The following is a 19732-nucleotide window of genomic DNA, read 5'->3' as shown; positions in this document are numbered from 1 at the left end:
CTAATTGAGACAAACAGTTGGTTTTCCTGAGACAATAACCAAATATTAAGGTTAGAAGCCCTCCCACCTCAATTTATTATTATAAAAAAGAGTTTGAACCTAGATTTCCAAAGATGTAACAAGGATATTGTGTAAACCTTAAGGCACCCTTAAGGTGTGGACATCAGGTAAAATTTGTTTTAGGAAGTAATACTGGCTTCAACAATCTTGTTCTGTATTCTTGGGTAAACCAGGGCATGTTGAAATGTGAAAAGATGACAGAATTAGAGATAAAGCATTTTGATTCTGTTATAAAACATTATTTTTCAGAAATCCCAAACATCCAGCATAATATTATAAGCAACATTTTAGAATTCCCAATTCTAAGGAAGGAAAGAATGCAATTGAATGTAATAAGGAGATATAAGGGATTAAAATGTAAAAAATCATTCTTAAGAAGGAGCTAACAGCCTTTATTTCCCCTCCTCCCTCCAATATTGCTCATATTGACTAAATAGTACTAAAGGTTTAAAATAAAATATACAATGAAAGGAATACAGTAGTGGTATGGGGATCTTCCTCATGGGGAAGTCAGGGAGGAATGGGTTAGGAGCAATTCAACAAAAAACCTACCAGACGTAAAAAAAGTTTTTTTCTTTTTTTTTTTTTTTGGTAACTGAAAACTTTCAACAGATCTCTCAATTTTCTTTTTTGGATTGAATAATAAGAAATAAGCAGGCACTATGTTTTTCAATTTAACAAATTTTTTTTAAAGTAAACCTTTAAAAACACTACATATAGAAATATGTATACATATACATATACATATATATATATATAAAACCACTGTTTATGCTTCCCCAAATTGAGATTAGGTACTATGGTGCACAAATTGGAAGAAAATGAGTTAACGCTACCATGGATTCAGATTCACATTTTAATTTATGTGTATTACTGGTAGTTGAAAAAAAACAACAACCAAAACATTCCCACACTATTCACAGGTGCTTTCAGATGCATGCAGAAGTGTTATACAACCAACTGCTAGCTAGTTCAGTAGTTTCCCTGTGATAGCTAATGTAAAGCAAAAAGCAGCTATGCCTATTCTAAATATCACCAGTAATCAATAATTTTCCAAATAAAGAAAAAGAAATTCAATGAGAACATGCTATTTTCAAATCATGCTCTTATTTATAAAATATTCAAGTTCGTACTAATTAGTTTAACATAAAGATTCAAAATCTTGATGGCAGGTAGATTTTATTCAGATTCTTTTTTTATAGTTAATACTTTTTCCAGGAGTCCATAAACTTCTCCATTTGTATTATGTGGGTGGGAAGCTGCATTTCCCATATGGCTATTGTAAGGGCTTCTTAAATTAAAGAAAGAAACGTTAGTCTCTGCAGCAGGAAGTAACTCTTCCTTGACTGTAACCTGTGCAGCATTTTTTGCAAATGACTCATTCCAAATGTCCTTGTCATGTACTTCTTGACTGCTAACAGAATTACCTCCTTTCTGTAGCATGTAATACAGAATTGGGTTGGTTTTAGTCAGTCTAGGTGAGTCTTTTTCACATTCATTCTTATCTATACCTGTTATAACCCACTTAATGGGTCCCTTTTCACTGGGAACAGGACACACACTTAACTGCCCAGATTCTTGTCTAGATACCATACTGCCCAAATGCTCAGGAGAACACTGGTAGGGAGAACTGGCAGGGCTCCTTACTGCTACTGAATATGGAAATGTCCTGTTATCTAGACAATTATTGAGTTGACTAGAATGATTCATGACTCCATTTAAAGAAGAAATGTTAAATTCAGGTTTGCTATTGACTACATTATTTTTGTTTCCTTTCTTTTTACCATCAGTTATAGTGTTATTCCTATGCTGTGACAAATCTCTTACACAATTTTCAGAGAGAAGCAGCTGTTTCAACACATTAAAGCCTTTACTATCTCTAGACCAATTCCTATTTTCATGTTCATTATTTGAGTCATGACATGGTGGATACTTAAATTCAAGATCATTTCTGTTACATTTCATTTCTTGTTTGTTAAGCAGAGGCCCATATAACTCATTAGGACTGTGATTATTTGCACCATCAGAAACATTACTTTTCATCTTTTTTTTAAATAGACTTTCTGAAGGTTCGATATGAAGCTTCCTCTTCTTGGGAACGGTGTAAAGACCCTTTGATTCCAAAAGAGTCAGTTCACTATTCCTGTTATTTCTGTCCAGATCATCTGCAGGGTAACTCTCCTGATTCTGTCTCAATAATCGACTTAACAGGCCATTCTTAGAAAAAGAAAAGTCCTGAGGTGAAAGAGGCTCTGATTTGAAGTCCTCAGATGCTGGTGAAGCAGTTGCACTTCTCTGCAGAGTAGGAACCACACCTATGAATTTGTTACTTATTGCATCTTGGCTCTGGTGGACATTCACATTATGCAAGATGTGTGAATCATCACAAGGTTCAGATTTTATTTTTACTGTTAATATTTGTTCACTTAAAGTTTTATCTGTATGTTCTTGGGAACTTCCATCTCTTAAAGGAATTTTTTCCTTTCTTTCATTTTTATTTTTGTTGGAGTTTCCTAGTAGTAACTGAAGAACTGTCCTTCTTTCAAGCAAATTTTCTATTTCAGAACCAGAGAGCCCTGGTTCGGGTAATATTGATTGACTATTGAATGCTTTATTATTTTCTTCAAGTATATTTGGCTTATGTGTGAGGAGAGGACTATTCAGTCTATCAATCAGACCTACAGGTTTATCAGTGTTTACATTTAACAGCTGTTTGCATGTTCTTTGCTCTTCCATTGTTATTGAAGATTGTATTCCACACTGAGCCAAATTCTGTAACAGCTTGCTGGCACTGAAAGTTGTAGAATTTTGTGCACTTTCATTTCGGCTTGGTTTGTTAGTTGCTTGCAATTCTTTACTTTTGGTAAGATCTATCAAGTGTTTAGATGCTGGATTCATCAGTCTTTTGGGTTGAACATTACAAACATACTGGGGTGAGTTGTGTTTGACTAGAGATTGCTGAGAAAGGTTTATAGGTGAATCTGCTTTTGTACATGCAAGTAATGGTGGAGTGCTCAGTGGAGTAACTCGATTTACACTGGGGCTTTCTATAACAGGAGTCCTCTTACTACTTTGTGCAGTGAATTTTGACACATCATTTTGTGATCCCTGAGAACCAGTTGTTTTTTCTAGGTTTTCTTCATTCTTATGTCCAAGTAACAGCTGAAGAAGTGTTACTTTTTGGTGAGAATTCAATTTAGAATTTTTGGAGGTGTCTCTGTCTTCTTTAATATTAAGACCTGGAACTTTTGGATCCCATGTGTTTAGCAAGGATTGAGTAAGATTATCTAGAGAGGCAGGCTGGCTGGACTCTGGTTTTTCAATTCGATGTTTGAAAGATAAATCTATGGGGACACAGTTAGAATGAGAACTTTCATCACCACTGCTGTCATCTTCAGTAAAACTAGGATTATTATCTGAATATTCATCAATAGTTGTGGGCGTACTGCTCTCATCAAAAATGGTACCTCTCTCTTTCTGATCCTGTCCACTAGTTGGCTTAGTTATATTCTGGCTTTTAAGAAGATGTAAAAGCAAACTATTATTGGTAGCTTGTTTTAAATTGTTTCTTTCCAGTGAGCTCTTATATTCTGCATTTCTGGGAGGAGAAGGAAGGATTCCCATTGGACTCTGGAAAGCTGTAATATTTCTGTCAGTTACTGACTTATTTGATGATGATCTTGCTTCACCATTATGATGGCTTGATAATCCTTTTGATAATGGAAAACGACCAAGGTCCTTCTGTCCACTTTCTTGTAGTCTAGCCATAGCAGCAAGCCTTTCACTTGCCACCTGATTTGCATTCTGTGCTTTTAAAGCATGTTCCCGAGAATACTGCTGCAAATGCGCTTCACTGGAAAGGAGTAATGCTAACTGACTACAGGCAACACTAGGTTTAGGTGAAGTAGCAGGACTAGATCTTTTTTCTACCATGCTTGCAACAGCCTGGAGTCTTGCAGCACATGACAGGGGTTCATTTATTACCTTTGATCCACTCTGTCCACTGTGGGGTAACTCTATAAACCCATCTTTGATTAGATTTTTAGTTACATCAGATAGATTAGCTACAGGTTTTTGATCTTTAGTTTTACTTTTCTTCAAAAGAGTTTTTAAGTGACTTGATGCAACACCATAGCACTTTAAATCTTTCTCCACTTTTAAAGAATCATGGCTAAGGGAATACCCCTGCTCCTTGAGACTCTGCCTAATCTGTTGTGACAAAGCAACACTTTGCAGTCTAGAGCTGAAGGACTGAAGCAAAGAGGCAAGTAATGTGCTATCCTGTTTGCCTTTAGGCACATTTTCAACCACGCCAGCAAGCAATGCTTCCTGTTTTACATTTAAATCCACAATTGAATCAGACAAGCGCCTCCTCTTTGTAGCATTCCAGTCCTCAGAAGACTGTAATAATCTGGCTTTCTTGAGATGCAGCATGCCAGATCCCTGATAAGTATTTGTGTTGAGACTTGGACCATTATTTTGACAGGTGGGAAATATATTTCCAGAAATCTTGAAATTTTGATCCTCTTCACTGTGCCCAGAAGACTTTTTGTCCACCACAGTAGCTGACCTCACAGCTGCCTGATGCATTAGTAATCCTTCTAGGTAAGTTAAAACAATAGGATCCTGGTGCATATCAGAGCCAAGCTCTTCTCCATGAGTCATGTTCAACAAAAGTATTCAAAAAGGACTTGGTTTCTATTCACGTTAAAGACTGCTTTTAGAGGTGAATAAGATATAACTTTAGAAATAAAATATTAGTCTATTATCTTCCATAGTGATCAGACATTAATCAACTGTTACATTCTGACTAGAAATTCTTCTGAGAAAGAAGGAATCAGGAAAACTTCAAAATAAGCCAGTCTATGGAAGTAATAAAAATTTAGTTAACAAAAGATAGATTATTCCTTAGTAAGAAGATGAAATCTTCATTCAGTAAGTAGATATTGTTTCCTCATCACATGTCTCAGGATACCTGTGGTAATAAAACAAAAGAAGTTAGGTAAAATGAAATAAAGATCTGGAATAAGTTATGTAAAGTTAAACTATTTCCTGTCCCTAACTCCTTAAAATCTCTAACTACCACTACACATACTGAATTCAATTAATTAAAAATATATGTTCAAGTCCGATTCTATAAAATTTAGGCACTTCTCTTGGGTAATCTATCTAATGATCTATCTTGTAAAAACACTACATGTATTAATAAAAAAGGCTAAAATATTAAGGAATTGGTATTTATTCTTAAATATTAGTCTACTTTTGCCAATATTGTCTCAAAGATTTTGAATTTGATGCTAACATTGAAGCCTACAAAATAAGCTTACTATGGATACTGAGGGAAAAAATCAACAAAATGATAAATATACTTCTTGAAGCAATAAAAGAGTATTTATTTTTAAATTTTATATTCAAAATAACAATTAACTCTTAATAAACTACTTGGAAAAATAGGGGAAGAGAGAATTCTTCCAAACTCTTTTTATGACACAAATATGGTACTAAGTTTACTCCCTAAACCAGCAAGAGCTAAAACAGGCAAGAAAACTATAGACCAATCTTCCTAATAATGAAAACTGATGCAAAAATTTTAAATAAAATACTTTCAAGGAAATCACAGCATTAAATTAAAAAAAAATCATATACCATGATGAGGTAAGCTTTATACCAGGAATGCAAAGATGGTTCAATATTGGGGAAAATCATCAGGATAACTGACCATATCAATAATAAAACCAATAGAAACTAAATGATTATTTTAAATAAATGCAGAAACAGCATTTGACAAAATATAACACCCATTCCTTATAAAAACATTGGAATAATTGAACCTGTCTTTAAGTGAAAAATGGCATCTAAAACCATTAGAGCAAGCATTTGTGATGGGCATAAACTAAAACCCTTCACAATAAGATCAGGGTGTAAAGCAAGGATGCCCACTATCACCACTATTATTTAATATCGTACTGGAAATGCAGAGCAGAAAAGAAAAACAAGGAATTAGAAACAGGTAACAAAGAAACAAAATTATCAATCACTTTTGCAGATAATATGATGGTATATCTAGAAAATCCTAAAGAAAAACATGATTAGAAAAAATTAACAACTTCAGAAAAACAGCACAAAACAAAACAAATCCACAAAAATCATCAGCATTTCTATTTACTACCAACAAAGTCCAACAGTAAGAGCTAGAAAAGTAAATTCCATTAAAAATAACTGCAAATAGTATAAAATATTTAGGATATCTGCCCAAACATTACAAAACAGTCTTCACACAAATAAAGTCAGACTTAATTAATTAGTTATGGATAGGCTTAGCCAATGCAATAAAAATGATAATCCTACCTATTAATTTACCTTGTTAGTGTCATACCAATCAAATTACAAAAATTATTTTATAGACTAGAATAACAATAAAATTCATCCGGAAGAACAAAAGGCCAGTAACATCAAGGAAATTATTGGGAAGAAAATATGAAGGAAGGAGGTCTACCCATAAAATTATACTCAAATTATACTATAATTAGTAATGATCAGAACAATCTGGTACTGGCTAAGAAACAGATCAATGGAATAGATTAGATCAGTGTTGGCAAACCTTTTAGAGACCATGTGCCTCGCCCCTCCTTAACCCAAAGAGGGAGAAGGAATGCTCTCCCATTGGGCTGCTGGACAGAGGGGTGGGTGAAGTGAGGAATGTCCTCAGTCCAAGTGGAGAAGAGGAGGGGATCAACTCTGTCAGAGTCCCTCTGCCTTTCTAGTAACAAACTCTAGGGGCAGCAGGGGCACACATGCCATAAGTTCACCATCACTGGATTAGGTAATTGACATATGGCTGTGAATGTTCACAGCAACTTAGTGTTTGATAAACACAAAGATCCAAGATTTTAGTGGAAGAATTCACTTCCTGACAAAAATTGTTGGGAAAACTAGAAAACAATATAGCAGAAACTAGGCATACACCAATATCTGGCACCATACAAATCAAAATGGATACTTGATCTTGAAATAAAAGGTGATACCATAAACAAATTAGGGAAACATGGAAAAGTTTACCTACAGACTTATGGATAAGGGAAGAATATATGACCAAAAAAGATGTAGAGAACATTATAAAAAATGATATGGCTAATTTTGATTACATTAAATTAAAAAGTTTCTGTACAAACAAAACCCATGTAACCATGATTACAAAATACATAAATTGGGGGGAAATTTCATAGCAAGTATCTCTGAAAAAGGTCTAATCCCTCAAATATAGAGAACTGATTCAAATTTCTAAGAATATAAAGCATTTCCAAAGGGATATGGATAGGTAGTTCTCAGAGGAAGAAATTAAAAAATTAATAGTCATGAAAAAATGCTCTAAATCACTACTGCTTAAAGAAATGCGAATTGAAACAATTCTTGAGATACCACTTCATACCCAAAAAGAAAAATGACAAAATGTGAGAGAAGTGGGAAAAATGGGACACTAATACACTGTTGGTAGAACTGTGAACTGATACAACTATGCTAGAGAAAAATACGGAACTATTCCTAAAGTGCTACAAAGCTATTCATAGCCTTTAACCCAGCAATACCACTCCTGAGTATGTATCCCAAAGAGATCAGAGATAAGGGAAAAGGACCTATCTATACAAATATATTTTTAGCAGCTCTTTTTGTAGTGGCAAAGAAATGAAAACTGAGATATTGTCTATCCCAAACAAGTGGTGGTATATGCTTGTATAACAAGTGCCATAGAGTTCAGAAAAGCTTGGAAAGACTTACATGAAATGATGCAAAGTGAAGTGAGCAGAACCAGGAGAATAGAGTATACAAAACAGAAATATTATATGATGATCAACCGAGAAAGGATAATCAGCAATGCCACGATAAGGGAGTCATGATAAAAAATGCTATCCACAGCCAAAGAAGGAATTATTGGGGTCTGATTGCAGATCAAAACATGCCATCTTTCCACTTTATTTCCTTTACTAAAATTATTGATAATTTCAACTCCCTAGGATTTTCCATATATGCCATCATATTATCTTTGAAAAGAGATAGTTTTATTACCTCTTTGTTCATTCTGATTCATTCAATTTCTTTTTCTTATCTTATTGTTATTGCTAGCATTTCTAATACAATATTAAATATTGTGAAAATGAGCATACTTGTTTCTTTCCTGATCTTGTAAGGCTGGCTTCTTTCTAACTTATCCCCATTACAGATAATATTTGCTGATGGATTTAGGTATATGCTTCTTATCATTCTAGGGAAAAATCCATTTATACCTATCCTTTCAAGTGTTTTTAACAGGTATGAGAGTTGCATTAAGAATGAAGAGGGAAATGGCATATTCTGTAATCATCAAGATTTTGTTATTGGCTAAAAAAAACTCAAAAGGGAAATAATGAAATATACTGGGATTAGCAACAATTAGAAAATAAAAAAAAAATCAGATTCACTAGCCTAATGTTCTCAAAATAACTGAAACCATAAGTCCCTGGGAAAGAATTCCTTATGTGACAAAGACTATTGAGAAAGCTGGAAAGCAATTTAGAACTACATGTCATACCATATACCACAACAAGCTCAAAATGGAGTCATAACTAGAATATTAAATGTTACATTGTAATAATAATTAGAAAAAGAGATCAAGTATTTTTATATAGGCACAACTATACAGAATAACAAAGTTATGGGTAATGACAAAAAAGCAGGTAATATTAGAGACAATGAAAATAGGCAGGAACATAAATTAACTGGTCAAATCATTCAGAAAAACAACTTGGGATTATGCTTAATGGTGTCTAAAATAACTTTAAATAGCAGATGAGACTGCCAGGTATAAAACCCAAGGAAAACAGAAAAAGGGTCAGCAAAGAAGTGGAAACAAATTATATAAGCATAGAATGGTTAATGATTAAACAATTATGGTACATGGATATAATTGCATCACTAGAAATAAGGAACATAAGGAATCTCAGAGAAGCATGAAATGATTTAAAGGAACTAATGTAGATTGACATAAACAGAATCATAAACACACACATATATATAGACCATAATAACAGAAATAAATATAGAAAAATAGAAATAAAAATAGAAATAACAAGAAAATAAAACTGAATACTATGCGGTTATAATGACCAAGCCTGGCCATGGAGAAGTAACAGTAAGAAAAAAATGCACCTTGTTCTGGTCTTTACAAAAGTGAGTGATGATGAGTATGGATTATGGCAAACAGATGTGTAGTTAAAATTTGCTCAACTTGGTTTTTTTCCTCTTTTAAAAATTAACTTGCTTGCTGGGGGAAAGAGAAGATAAAAAAATCAAGCAGATTAAAAGACAAAAAAGATAAGAGGTGGGGAATGGAGAAGGTACAAAATGACTGGAAAGGTAAGAGGAGGTCAAGTTATGAATGGCTTTGAATACCAAAAGATTTTGTACTTGATCCTATAGGTAACAGTGATTTCCTGGAGTTTGCTTGGGGATGGGGTAGAGCAGTGACATGATCAGATCTGCCTTTTATTTTATTTATTTATTAAGCTCTTACCTTCCATCCTGGAGTCAATATTGATTCCAAGGCAGAAGAGTGGTAAGGGCTAGGCATTGGGAGTCAAGTGACTTGCCCAGGGTCACTCAGCTAGGAAGCATCTGAGGCTAGATTTGAACCCAGGACCTCCCATCTCTGGGTCTGGTTCTCAATCCACTGAGCCACCTAGCTGCCCCCCAGATCTGCATTTTAGGAGGATCAGTCAATCAACATTTATTAAGTGCCAGCTAAGTGACAGAAACTGTGCACTGGAGATACAAAAAGAAAAAGATAGTCCATGGCTTCAAGGAGCTTACAATCTAATGATGTAGGGAAGCAACATGCAAACAAATATATACAAGCAGGCTATATACAGGATAAGTAGGAAATACTTAAAGGAAAGGTACTGGAATTAAGAGGTATTGGGGAAAGTTTCCTACAGAAGGTACAATTTTAGTTGGGATTTAAAGAAAGCCAGTGAGGTTAGTAGTCAGAACTGAGGAAGAGCATTCCAGGGAACCAAGGTCAGTCAGAGACAATGTTTGAAGCCAAGAGAAAGAGTGTCTTGTTCATGGAATAGCCAGGAATCTAATGTGAATAGTAGGCTTTTTCCCCCAAGATGGATAGAAGAGTACATTTTAGTGTGTAAGGTACAGGAAGCCTGAAAAGGTAGGAGGTATCTAGATTGTGAAGGACTTTGAATATCAGCAACTTTTGCAGTTGATCCTGGAGGCATGGGGAGTCCTTGGAGTACAGGTGTTACATAATCAGACTTGCACTTTAGGAAAATCACATTAGTGGCTGAATGGAGTGACTTAAGGCAGGTTGAATCAGGAAGCATTACTGCAATAATACAGGAATGAGGTGTTGAAGGTCTATATTAGATATGGCACTGTTAGAGGAGAAATGGGGTATATTTGAGACATGATACAAAGATAAAACTGACAGCCTTTCTTGATAGCTTAGGAGGAATCCAGGATAAATCCTTAGCTGAAATCTTGAGGGACTGGAAGGATGGTGTTATCCTCTACAGTAATAGGAAAGTAGGCATGTTTAGAGGATAAGATAAGGAATATTTTGTCTTGGACATTCTGAATTCCCTATCCACTGGACATCCAGTTCGAGATGTCTGAAGATGCAAGATCAGAGGTCAGCAGAGGGTTTGGGACCTGATAGGTAGATCTGGGAATCATTAGCATAGAGATGGTAATCAAGTGAAGAGTACTATTAGAGGAAGAAGAGAAGAGGACCCAGGATAGCTGAATAGAAGATAGAATGTTAACTAATCAGCAGGCTAATACAATAGTTAGCAAGTTAGTTATCATTTTTTAAATGTCTACTATGTGGCAGGCACTGTGCCAAGTAGGAAGTAATGAAGAAATACACTGGGGGTAGATAGAAGCAGGATCAGGAGAGAAGGGGATTTATACAAAAAATGCTACAAAAGTTAAATTGACAGAAGATAGTACAGTGAGGAGTCAAGGATCCTGAAGACTGGGAAGATGATGGTGTCCTCTCAACAGTAGTAGGGAGTTAAGGAATAAAGTAAGTTTAGAGGGGAAACTAATGACTTCAGTTTTGGATGTGATAATTTTAAAATGTCTATGGGACATCCAGTTTGATCTGTCCAAGTCCTTTGGAGATGTGAGCCTAGATGTTATGAAAGAGGTCAGAGCTCTGGATAAGTAGAGATAAGAATAATCAGCATAGAGAAAACAAAATTAAATCCATGGAAACCAAAAAGATCATGAAAGAAAATATGTTGTATATTTCTTCTTGTATTCTTCTATAACTTAAAGAAAAAGAGCACCTAGGAAAAAACCTTGGGAGATACTCACCATTAGCAAGAGACCTAGATGAAGATACAGCAATGGAAATTTAGAAAATGCAATCAAATAGGAGAATGAGGACAGAGTACTGCCATTGAAGAGATATCGCAGAAAACAGGTAACTGACAGTGTGAGAGAGTATCGAGGTCAAGGAAGATGAAGGCTGAGAAAAGATTAGGCAATTGGTAACTTTGGAATGTTAACATCACTCATCTGAATGAAGAAGCCTGAATACAGAGTTAAGTAGAGGCATGGGGGTCACACATGTGTATGTATGTGTATATATACATATATATATGTATACACACACACACACACACATATATATATACCTAATTATTATTCATGAAATTCTTTTTGTTATAATAATGCACAAAGCATGGCTTACATGATCTCTAAGAAAATATTAATAAGTATTAAGTCATCTGGCAGCTAGGTAGCACCATGGTTAGTGTGCAGGCTCTAAAATCATGAAGACATCTTCCTGAGTTCAAATCTGGCCTCAGAAACTTACTAATCTATATGACATTAGGCAAGTCACTTAACCCTTTTTGCCTCAATTCCTCAACTGTATAATGAGCTGGAGAAGGCAATGGCAAACCATTTCTGCTATCTCTGCTAAGAACCTCAAATGAGGTAACAAAGAGTCAGACATGACTGAAATGAATGAACAACAATTATGTCAATAGCTTTATTCTTCTCCACAGACAGTTGTCCTTTCTCTAACAAAGTGAACTTTATAGAATTCATGGGAGGTTTTTGTATCATTTTATAGTAATCATTTAAAAGAAATTCTAGAGGCAGCATTATATTGTATTAAAATTGTTTTGGAAAAGTAGTCCTTTATGACAATATATCTCCGTAGTAGGATAAAATGAGGTTATAAAGGTGCTTCTATTTTGAGTTATTCTTTCTAATACTGAACAAAATTTCATGTGATTGTTTCACAAATGTAAGCAATCCAATCATATTCACTTTACTGTCTGTAATGCCCACTTCCAAACATAATGTAAGGATAAGAAATGATCTTAAGTATCAGTAATATACCTGGTAGGAGAGGAGAAAAAGAGAGGATAGGAGAAAACAAAATAATAGAAAATAAAGATATATAAGGTAAGATAGCCACAATAAAGGCCTTAGTTAATAATTCTCTTAGTATCTGAAATCAAGTATTATGAATGAAATCATGTACTAACTAGCTTAGATGCATAATGCCATTATGAAATCAAGTCACCTCATTATGCAATAATACTCAAGAAGCTTACTGTGTAAGGCTGGTTTGAAGGGGAATGATACACGGGAGCAGCTGTTGTAACTCAAACAGATACACTATGGTATGCATCCTTGCCAAAAACTGTGAGTGCACAAGGGGCAGAAATCTTAAGTCTAACAAGAGCTCTTCAAATTGGGAAAGGCAAACGAATAAACATTTTCATGGATTCTAGATATGCTTTTATAGTCCTAAATGCCACTGGACAAATCTGGAACCATAGGGGATTCATAACATCCGGAAGAGAACAAATTACATATGGGGACATCATTCTGTAACTTCTAGAAGCAGTACAGCTACCCAAAGAAGTAGCAGTCATGCACTGCTGGGGCCACACTCTTGGGGAAGACAGCACGTCATTAGGGTGGACATAATAGCAAAGTATGGAGCTAGATTTGGCCCTATCTATGTTCTGAATTTCACCCTTGTGGAAGAGGACAACTTAAAACAAGCCTATAGCCCAAGGGAAGTTCAGGACTGGAAGAAAAATCTAGGGGCCAAACTACTGAATGGCATATGGTTCTCTGAGCTAGGCAAACCCATCTTGCCAAAAGCTCTATACTACCCAGTTTGCAATGCCATTCAAGAAAAAGGGCATTATGGCACCTAGGCATTAATCGATTCAGTATGACATTTCTGGTTAGCACCTGGAATCTCTCCCATGCCATACGAGTTTGCCAAAAATGCAAGATCTGTTTGCAATTCAATCAGGGAGTTTGTAGAAAAAAAGGTCTCAGAGACAGACGTTTGGCGTACACTCCAATTGAATGCTTGCAAATAGACTATATATGCATGCCCAAAGATAAAGGATTCAAATATGCACTTGTCATAATTGACCAGTTGACAAGGTGGCCAGAGGTTTTCCCTGCCAAAAAGAACAGTGTTCGTGATAAAATCCCTACTGAAAGAAATCATTCCTAGACTTGGCATACCCAATAGTATCAGCTCAGACAGAGGGAGTCATTTTAGTCATTTGATACTCTGAGAAGTCTACAAGAATCTGGGAATAAAAGGGAATTATCACACCTTTATCGCCCGGAAAGCGCTGGGCAGGTGGAAAGATTCAACAGAGAAATAAAGACACTTATTGGCAAAGTCTGTATAGAAACTCATCTAAAGTGGACAAATACTTTGCCAATAGTGTTACATGGTATCTGAGAAGCAAACCTAGCGGAGCCTTACATCTTTCTCCTTTTGAAATGCTATATGGCTGACCTGTTTGGCAAGGAAGAGCTCACAAAACCCCATATGTCTCAATGCTGGGTGCAGATTGTGAACTGCATAAATATATCCAGGCCCTGCAACAAAGATTCACAGAACTCCATTAACTTGGTTTGATTCAACAGAGAGTTCCCCTTGATTATGACTTGCATAATTTAAAACCAGGAGACAAAGCGTACATAAGGAACTTCACAAGAAAATCAATAAAACTCCCCAAATGGTTAGGACCCTATCCAATTTTGCTCACTACCCCTACAAGTGTAAAAGTAGAAGGAAAAGATTTTTAGTTCCACATGACCCACGTGAAACCTGAAAAGAAACATACAAATGCAGAACACCCAGAAACAGTTCAAGATAGACAAATTATAGAAAGTGTTGAGGACTGAGAATTGAAATTCAAAATCATTGCAAAACATTGAAAGTGCATATAACACACACACGCACACACAAACAACTGATTGACATTACTGACAAAGCATCACAGTCCACACTGTTCCTGTATCCGGACCAGAGAGCCCGTCCAACAACATATATATGATGACAGACAACATGTGATGGAGAAACAGAGAAGGGGAAAAGCATCAAGAGAAGAAAAGAACATCGAGAAAATCGCCAAGAAGATGCAAGGAAAGAGTACTTGAAAAGACATTGTGAAAAAACTTTTGAACTTTGCAAAAATGGACAATTGCAAAAAGAAGCGGACAGAAGGATACAACTTATATAAGACTGGTGCGGCGATAGCACAAAAACACAAAGTAACCTCACACTTTAGGGATAATGCAACCACAGCACATAGCATCAAGATAAAAGAGGCAACTTGATGAAAATTGACAACTTTGAAAACAAGAGTATTTTGCATGCACAATACATAAATAGAACACAAAAACACAACACAAAACTGATATCTAGCCGAGGCCTCGTGTAAATAAGTGAGCGTCTGAAGACAAATATATATATATGTATATGTATGCATGCATATACATATATAAAATGTGTGTGTGTATAATGAAATTTAGTTGCAAGTTCCATAAGATTTTAACCACATAAGAAGATTAAGCGATTTTCTTGTCTAGTTAACATCGTTATGCAGAACTAATGCTTGTACAAATGTATAATAGTGTAAATAATGTAAATTGTATATATACCTGTAATATAGATTGGAAAAGTAGAGTAGAATTGTAAATAATAGTCTCTAACCACATAGATACTGTAGCATAATAACAATTTAGCAGATAATTTGTAAATTAGACATAGGAAAAGTATAGAAAGAGCTAATAAAGTTTAAAATTTTTAGCGAGCTAGTGCAGGGAAAGCATAAGAATAAAATATATAAGTGTTGTTGAATAGATAACTAAGAATGCTAACATACTAAAATAAGATTCTCAATGTAAAAACTAACATTGCATTTAAAACATAGGTAGTTTAAGCATAATTTGATAACAGCTAAGAATAATAAGATAATTGTATTGCATTACTTGATAGACTTAAACATCAAAAAGTAGAAACAAGTTAAAATTCTGTTAAAATTATAGATGAGTTAAATAATAACTTAGAAGAGTTTAAGGATAAGAAAATTCTTTCACTGTAAACTTAGATATTGTGTTCAATGGAAAACTTTTCTTGTTACAAAATTGTTTTATACTCTGTAAAAATTGTTTTATAAATTGCAACCCTCATCCCTTTACCAACCTCTCCAAAACCCATCTTAGAATAGGAATAGATACAGTGATAAGACAAGATAAGGATTTATTATTTTGGAGGGAGGGGGAACATAAGATAGGAACAGAAAATAGTGATGCATGAATCATCACACAAAACCGGGATACTGTAAGGATGGAATTTGTGCAAGGAGAGGGGACAAAAGGAGCCAGAGAAGGAGTGACTGATGGTTGGTGACAGTTGAGAGACCAGAGAGAATTCTGGGAGTTTCTTGGAGGAAGAAGGAGAGGAGAGGTCTTCTGGCGAAGGCTGGAAGGAGAAAGGAGGACATCTCAGCTCGAATCCAGTCCTGAGGACTTCCTGAGGATCTTTCTTTGGACACTGAAATCCTGATTCCCTGGTCAAAGGCATTCCATTGCTTCTCAACCATCAAGACTTCAACAAACGAGTTAGATGAGTTTTGGGACTCCATTTTGAGAGTGATCTCTTAAGCTCCTTCTCCCATTACCCAACCTTGCTGAAAAACCTTTTCTGGTCTAACTTGCAATTATAGAAAAGGATAAAAATAGAAACGGAAGAAGGGACAAGGGTGGGGGGGAGATGCTTAGGAGTGGGAGCCATTAAGGTTCCCACCTAAGTGACGGACTTCATAGGAATACAGAAGAGGGCACCCCCAAATCCCTCTGCCCTTCACCCATTTCCCCAATCCCTGAATTGTGAATAATAAAATCCATTCATTAGTCAGATAGCGTTCCAGAGTGCCTGAGAGATGAGGGAGAGGGAACCACAGCTTAGTCTAGCTACCTCCATCCTGGAGCCAGACCATCCACTGTGAAGTTGACTGACCTCAGGGGAGGCTTGCGGGAACCCCAATCTTATTCAGGATCGGACTGGGGTACCCCATACCTCCTCTTATAGGGAAGCCTCACCCCCCCAGCTCCTGTGGGGCGGCACAACCATCCAGGTCATCCAGTTTCGGGGTGACACCCCCTCAAAGTCTCCCAGGGTATATCCTGCGGGAGGGAAGAGCTAGAAGAGAGTCTCACCTCATAAGACTCTCTCTCCCTCCATCCCTAACATTAATTACTGGCTCTCATTATTCTTACAGTATTTGGCAGAGGCTCTCTCTTTATTCTTATAATTTCAGGCCTTTTTATGTTTTTAATTTCTTACTTAATCTGCTGGTATACATGAGAATAAGAGTAAGAATAATTTAGTGAGAGGGATAGTGAGGATCCAGAGGAAAAGATTGTTGCCGCTCCTTCCATTCCTACAAGTTTAATTTTTAAAAGATTCAATTCAATATGCATGAAACAGTGTGCTAAATTCTGGATGAAACACAAACTTTCTATAAGAAACTTCCCTGCTTTCATGAAACTTACAGCAACAGGGGTGAGGGTGGGGTACTCATACCCAAATAATTGTAACATAAAATAATATAATATTAAATGTATCACAAAGATTCAAAAATATGTACACCTTCCAGGCTTCTTATCTTTCTTGCAATAGAAATTAGGAAAAAGTTCTAAGCACGGTCAATTTATTATTAAGACTAGAAGCTACCAATATAGCAATAGGTCAGTGGCTTCACTCAATGACTAAGAACTTCAATTTAAGGATAAGATCTTTTATAATGATAACAAAAACATAACAAAATCTCAAGCAATATAGGTGTGTCTTCTTATAATTGGCTAGATATTTAAATGAGGGGATCTTTCCCTATTATATCATTGAGACATAACATCAGTAAGCTGGGGATGGAAGTAGACTCTGTTGCCCTGGGTGATAGGAGTTGTAATAAATAGTTTTAAATTGATAAGACTGACCTTTAAGTTAATCAATTTTTTCTGGAAAATAGGAAATGAATGGAAGTTGCAAGAGTAGAATCTGACTCATGTGGCCTGCGGTTACCTGAGTGAACTTGGAAAAGCAAGGAATTTAAGTACATACAGTGAAGAATGATATTAAATCTATGCTAGTTTACATCTTAACAAAGTAGGATTAAAAAAAAAAAACCAAATTTTATTTTCACAATTCTCCCCTTTAACTCTTGGGATGATATGCCTCCCATGAATCACTTTACTTGATTAAAGTTACAAATCAAAGTACAGTCAGTTATCTCTTAATGGGGCTCTATATGGTCTTTCAGTCAGAGGAGCTCTAGTGCCTAAGTACCCCTTGACAGAGAACTGCATAGGGTATAACCACATCTAAAATGCAATATAGAGTAATTGAGTATGGAGTAATTATATTCAGTTAAATAATAATAATAGCAATAGTGAACATTTACATAGTGTTACCACATGCCAAGCACTGTATTAAATACTTCAAAATTATGTGATCCTCACAACAATCCTAGGAGATGGGTGCCATTATTATTCTTGTTACAAATTTTAGTAAACAGATGAGAGGGATATAATGTGTCTTTCTTAAAAGACGTGTTTCATCCCAATATTTTCAAGAAACTAGATAGAAGTTATTATTTTCCCTTCCTTTTAGAACACGACCCCCCCCTCTAAAAACAAAATCCTTCGTCTGTCTATTTCAAATTTCAAAGGCCTTGAGATATCAAAGAAGATTAACACACTTATCTTTTAAAGATTTCAGAGAAGATTAACTCATTTATTTCTTAAAGATGACAAAGAAGATTCCTTGTATGACTGGTATCTGGCTAGAACAAAGGAAGGTAGGGGGGAGTATCTATGATTAGAAGATCCTATTGGGTTTTTGAACTCAATATTTTGGCATTCCTTAATCATCCAAAGCTAGGGATGTCCCTTTTGCAAAAGAATAAAATGCTATCTTATACTTCTGTTTCTGACACCATTATGCATTCATTTAAGTGGAGGGGTCCATTGTTTGTGACCCCCTGTTCCACACATGGAGGTACGGTAACTTGCTTATGGTCATATAGCTAATAAGTTGCTGAGACTTTATTTAAGTCAGGTTTTCTAATACATGAATTTTCCGGAATAATGCCTTAATGAGGAATAGAAAGTATGATTTGCATTAAGTTCTGATAGGAAAATATATCTTACTGTAAGGCCACATTATAATTTAGTCTCACAATAAATTCGACCAAATTAAATGTGGATTTATGACTACTAATGGTAACATTTAAAATCTCAATTTTTTCAAGGGCCCATTGCTTTTTTTCCCCATTAGCTTGGGTTCAACGTTTTGATGGTGGTACTTTTTTCCTTTTATTTTTTCTTTAAAATCCACCTAAGATTCAAATCATCTCCTTGTTTCTTCAACCTAACCTCATCCAGCTATCTTAAAGAGAGGGTGGATAAAAGATAAATCTGTCTTAACCAGGAGGCTTTCAGGTTGTAACCAAACTCCCTTTCCCCCACAGAAGACAAAGCAGATAGGCTGGGAAAAGCTACTTGCTCAAAATTATTATCATTTTACAAAAGTCTTTAGCATAACTAGTTACATCAGACCAAAGAAAACAACTCTTTTCTTTACCAGTCAGTTCCTTAACTAGCATTTGTTTAGGCTCTTCTAAATGTCTTATTAAACAGGATAAAGAGAAGAGGATGGGTTTGTGGACCTATGCAAAATCTCATGAGCTTTGTATTCTTAAACTGATTGGGGAAAGGTACTAAAGAGGACAATCATATCTAAAAAATTTAATCAACCCTTCCAAAACATCTCTCCCTAACTCCAAATTTTTCCTTTAACCCTCAACTTATGACTTCACCTTTCTTAGAACTTTACATATTCATACCCCTACTTGTTTTAATTTTTCTCTCCCATATATAGTTCTTTGAAATTATCTCTATTAAAAGGATATACTGGGGCAGCTGGGTAGTTCAGTGGAGTGAGAGTCAGGCCTAGAGACAGGAGGTCCTAGGCTCAAACCCGGCCTCAGCCACTTCCCAGCTGTGTGACCCTGGGCAGGTCACTTGACCCCCATTGCCCACCCTTACCAATCTTCCACCTATGAGACAATACACCGAAGTACAAGGGTTTAATAAAAAAAAAAAAAGGATATACTCATCATTATCCTAGGAGAAGAGATTTGTATTGTTTGTTCTTAATCTTTCACTTATAAAACACCTTCAAAAATGCACTTTCCTTATTTCTTCCATATCCAGAACTAGTCACTTCTTTCTTCTACTTTGCTAAATTCCTTTAACACTCATTTCCTTCATTCTCATT

The 19732-nt window shown here is 35.6% G+C and overlaps 1 protein-coding gene across 1 annotated transcript; it reads right to left on the bottom strand.

Annotated features, from left to right (window-relative positions):
- Positions 1–542: 542 nt before the first annotated feature.
- Positions 543–4725, bottom strand: NRIP1 (nuclear receptor interacting protein 1). The gene has a single exon (XM_044666918.1). It carries the CDS (start codon positions 4723–4725, stop codon positions 1240–1242), a length of 3486 nt encoding a protein of 1161 aa, XP_044522853.1. The 3' UTR covers positions 543–1239.
- Positions 4726–19732: the final 15007 nt, after the last annotated feature.

This window comes from Gracilinanus agilis, chromosome 3 (genome assembly GCF_016433145.1).
Source record: "Gracilinanus agilis isolate LMUSP501 chromosome 3, AgileGrace, whole genome shotgun sequence".
Lineage (NCBI taxonomy): Eukaryota > Metazoa > Chordata > Mammalia > Didelphimorphia > Didelphidae > Gracilinanus > Gracilinanus agilis.
Note: the sequence above shows the minus strand (reverse complement) of the source record. Positions and strands in the feature narration are given on the sequence as shown.

Bases quoted from the DNA above. Each gene is read 5' to 3' on its own strand.
- NRIP1 (XM_044666918.1), bottom strand. From the start codon at position 4,725: ATGACTCATGGAGAAGAGCTTGGCTCTGATATGCACCAGGATCCTATT.